General features: G+C 37.2%; 1 protein-coding gene across 1 annotated transcript in view; it reads right to left on the reverse strand.

Moving 5' to 3' along the window:
- Positions 1 to 3,132, reverse strand: part of wnt8b (wingless-type MMTV integration site family, member 8b) — a 34,126-nt gene extending 30,994 nt beyond the window's left edge. Inside the window, exons 1-2 of the mRNA XM_039772615.1 lie at positions 2,896 to 3,132; positions 1,349 to 1,382 (exon numbers count right to left, since the gene is read on the reverse strand). Of these exons, the coding sequence (XP_039628549.1) occupies positions 1,349 to 1,382; positions 2,896 to 2,966 (105 nt within the window). The 5' untranslated portion in view covers positions 2,967 to 3,132. The remainder of the gene's footprint in view (positions 1 to 1,348; positions 1,383 to 2,895) is intronic.
- Between the last annotated feature and the right edge of the window lie 359 nt (positions 3,133 to 3,491).

Here is a 3,491-nt window from a genome sequence, read left to right on the forward strand (position 1 = left end):
GGCATCACTTTGAGCTCTTGTTGGGCCACCTCCTTGATGATCTGGCTAGTTAGCAAACTGCAATGAGGAGCTTTTAATAAAACATTACTTCTAAAATATGCTGTAATTGCACCTCATACTTACAGTCGGACTAATTTTTATTTTCCCCTCTCCCCTCTGAATTGTCCGTTAAGTCCGGGGACCCTTCACTGGTAGTCCGTTACAGGAGGTGGTACTTTGGATTCATATTGTTTTACTCAGCAAGTTTACACAGGAAATGAAAATACGGACAAGAGCTTTCATCCCTTCAAGAGCTGTTATGACTTCTGGTTTTCATTACAGCCAAATTCACACTTTGTATGTTGAAACACTTTGCTAATCAGTCAGTTGTTGGTGGCTGTTACAGCAGTTGAAATATATATTTTTAAGGTTAATATCTCTCACTAGAGAGGGACAGCAGGGAAAACACAATTTATCAATTTTAAAAACTAAAAGTATTTAATCATTAAAGCCCACATGAGAGTGCATGGGCTGCCTTTCTCAAACACACACACACACTTATTTAGACATGTTTGATTAAACACTCATAAGTGCCTGAAATCTGTGTAGATCTCATGATGTGCTTAATACTGTTAATTATTATAAGATAACAGGTTCCTCACTCACTGTAATTCCAAATTTACCAGTATATGGTGAAAATGACACTTCAAAAAGCAAGACACACAAATTGATTTTACTTATAGCAGCAGCAGCCATTAACTAACTTTATATGTTAAATGATGGTTGAAATGGTATGGCAGGAAAGTAAATAAAGATCGGAGAAATTGTGTTTCATTGTCTTTGGAATATGATGGCAGTGACTTAGAAATGTTTTGTAAGGCATAAAAAGACTATTTTGTACCATAAGGAAGTTGGCTTTGATTGTCAACTTTACCTTAGTTATGCACATTTTACAAACAGGTCTCCTCTGAAATAGATTGTGGGAGACGGCACGTATGTGGAAAGTGGAAGGAGAAATGAAGTGCCACTGGGATCAGAAGGTTTTCATTTTATAACTCAGATTACATCACCTACACAATATTTTCAATTAACACCCATTGACTATCATCATCATGATATGCAAAATATCAAGAATTGCCTTGCAGTGCAAAACTGTCAAACTAAATCAGAAAATACTGCGTATCCTCGTATGAAAACTGTGCACTGTCTGAGGCGGTTAGTTAGGCTAGTGGAGTATTTTTACAAGATTGAAAAGGTTATTTCTTTTCTTTTTCGAGAAACAACATAGTGACTTCCAACAACACCAGAAATCATGAAAACATCCTGAACATTATATGGTTAATATAAAGATCAAAAGAAATGCCCTTACCTTTGGGCCAGTCATGAGAAAATTATTCACTGACCTGGAAGAAACAGAGCAGCCTATTAATTCAAAGAAACAATATGTCCGTCACAAAATGTCTGGAATTTGTAGTTAACCTCTTTTTTTTTTTCCCCACTTCTAAACCCACCAGACCAAATCTAAGAAGAAACTTCTATAATGCTGTTGTCAGATTGAAATGAATTTAGAACATTTCTGTCATTGAAACAGAAATATTCAAAGCATTAAAAAGAAATGCAATGCATTAAAAAAAATAACTGTCCTGGACCTTTACTACATTTCAATAATAAAGACATTTTTACTTAAATCATTTACACAAAACTGAGACCCCCAAAAAAAAAAAAACAGGGACTTCCAACTCCTTAAAAGTGGGCTACAGACCCTTTTTTGGCATTCTAGTCTCCATTTAACTCTGTTTGAAACAATCTTGCTAGTCAATGAGATGTAGTACTTAGAGTTTGCATAGTAAAATTAAGAACTGGAGTATATTTTAAACTGCTTCCCAAATAAAAGCATTAGTTAAAATCAGGCATGTTTAAAACTTCAAGCTTTTGCCATTCTTCTCCTTATTTGTCAAAGTTAAAATAAAGAACAAGCTTTTCAAAATGCTAACAGTATAAGCAGTGGAATCCATTAGAAAAATAATAATCAATAGCACAATAAATCCTCTTATTTTTTGGATATGAATACTCCTGGTTAAAGTTATAATTTGTTGAGATATATATATATATATAAACACATCTAGTTATATCATATATATACATTTTATGTATGTTATTTGATATTTAAAGACGAATGATTTAAGTATTTGTATTGATAAACCATATATATTTTTATATATGCTGTATATCCCTCTCACACACACACATATATGTGTATAAAATGAATTTACAGGTTTCAGTGGAAACTTTTGCTGTCAATAACTTAAGACTCCAAGGTAAAGGCCCACGGAGGCTGGTGGTATTGTTATATTTTTCCCTTCATTTTTTGTTTTATCTTTGAAGATTGCACCTTAAGTCACAAATAAACTGAAAAGTGTGAGATGCAGTTCCAATTCCGCCTAATCCTTTGAACTATAGTTCAAGCCATACATTTGCAGCCTTTCATCGCGCTGTATGTGTGAGCTCCGTGTCGCTCGGTCCGGCGCAATGTCTGTAAGGCGAATTAGCAGTCGTCGAGTGTGCGTGCTGCCCACAGCCACCTCAGGTAACGCGGCAGCACACGTTCGACCATCCCCAATGACTTCTTCTTTCCGAAGTTGTCTAAAACGGCTGAATCTGTCGCCAAATGACCTTACAAGAATAACGGTTGAAGAGATGGCACGAAAATGCTTACGGTGCTAATAAAGCGCAATCTCTTTGTTGTTCTTTTCAGTGACAACAAGCCCATCTCATCTGACGATGACGTGTGTGCCAACGAAGTTCGACAATGCTCCCCTTAACATCGGGGACCGCCTCGTGACTTTATATCCTATGCTTAGATTTCTCGTTGACACTGGGCTTTAGGCAAGGTTACTATAAAGACTTCTAACTTACCAAGCATAACCTGACTTCATGTGGGCCATCAAAATAAGAAGCGCATAGAACACATCCAAAGAGAGAAGCATCCTGTCTATAAACCAACCCCGTATGCTGTATGGAAATAGTTATCATCCGCCCGGGTGTCGTTTTGAGCCTCCAAGTCCGCTTCTGAGGTTGAAGGTCTCAAGTGAGAGCCAAGGGGGGGTTCTGAAATGGAGCTCCTTTCATCCCAAAGAGAGATTATCTGCTTAATTAAAGATTTTCCCTTTCTAACTCGTCCAGCCAATCAGGAATAAAGTACCGAAGAGCGATTGAATTGATCAAAAGGGCACCCTATAGGCGTCTTGAAGACTAACACAACAAACCCCAAGGGAAGAGCTCCCTGCGCGACTGCGCCATACACCCAAAGTAAACTTTACTAAGAAATTGAAAAAGGATCCCTCATGTCTCTGGAGACTACCTGATTTAGAACTGCATCATGAACGACTCTGGTCTGTAAAGCCAGTAAATTTGGACATAATACACGTCAAGCCTCCATTAAAATTGAAATTCTGCTTCACGACTCTAGTGCTAATATTCACTAATTCTAACATACTGTTTGTCGTGAGCAG

This window comes from Polypterus senegalus, chromosome 1, assembly GCF_016835505.1.
Source record: "Polypterus senegalus isolate Bchr_013 chromosome 1, ASM1683550v1, whole genome shotgun sequence".
Taxonomy (NCBI): Eukaryota; Metazoa; Chordata; class Cladistia; order Polypteriformes; family Polypteridae; genus Polypterus; species Polypterus senegalus.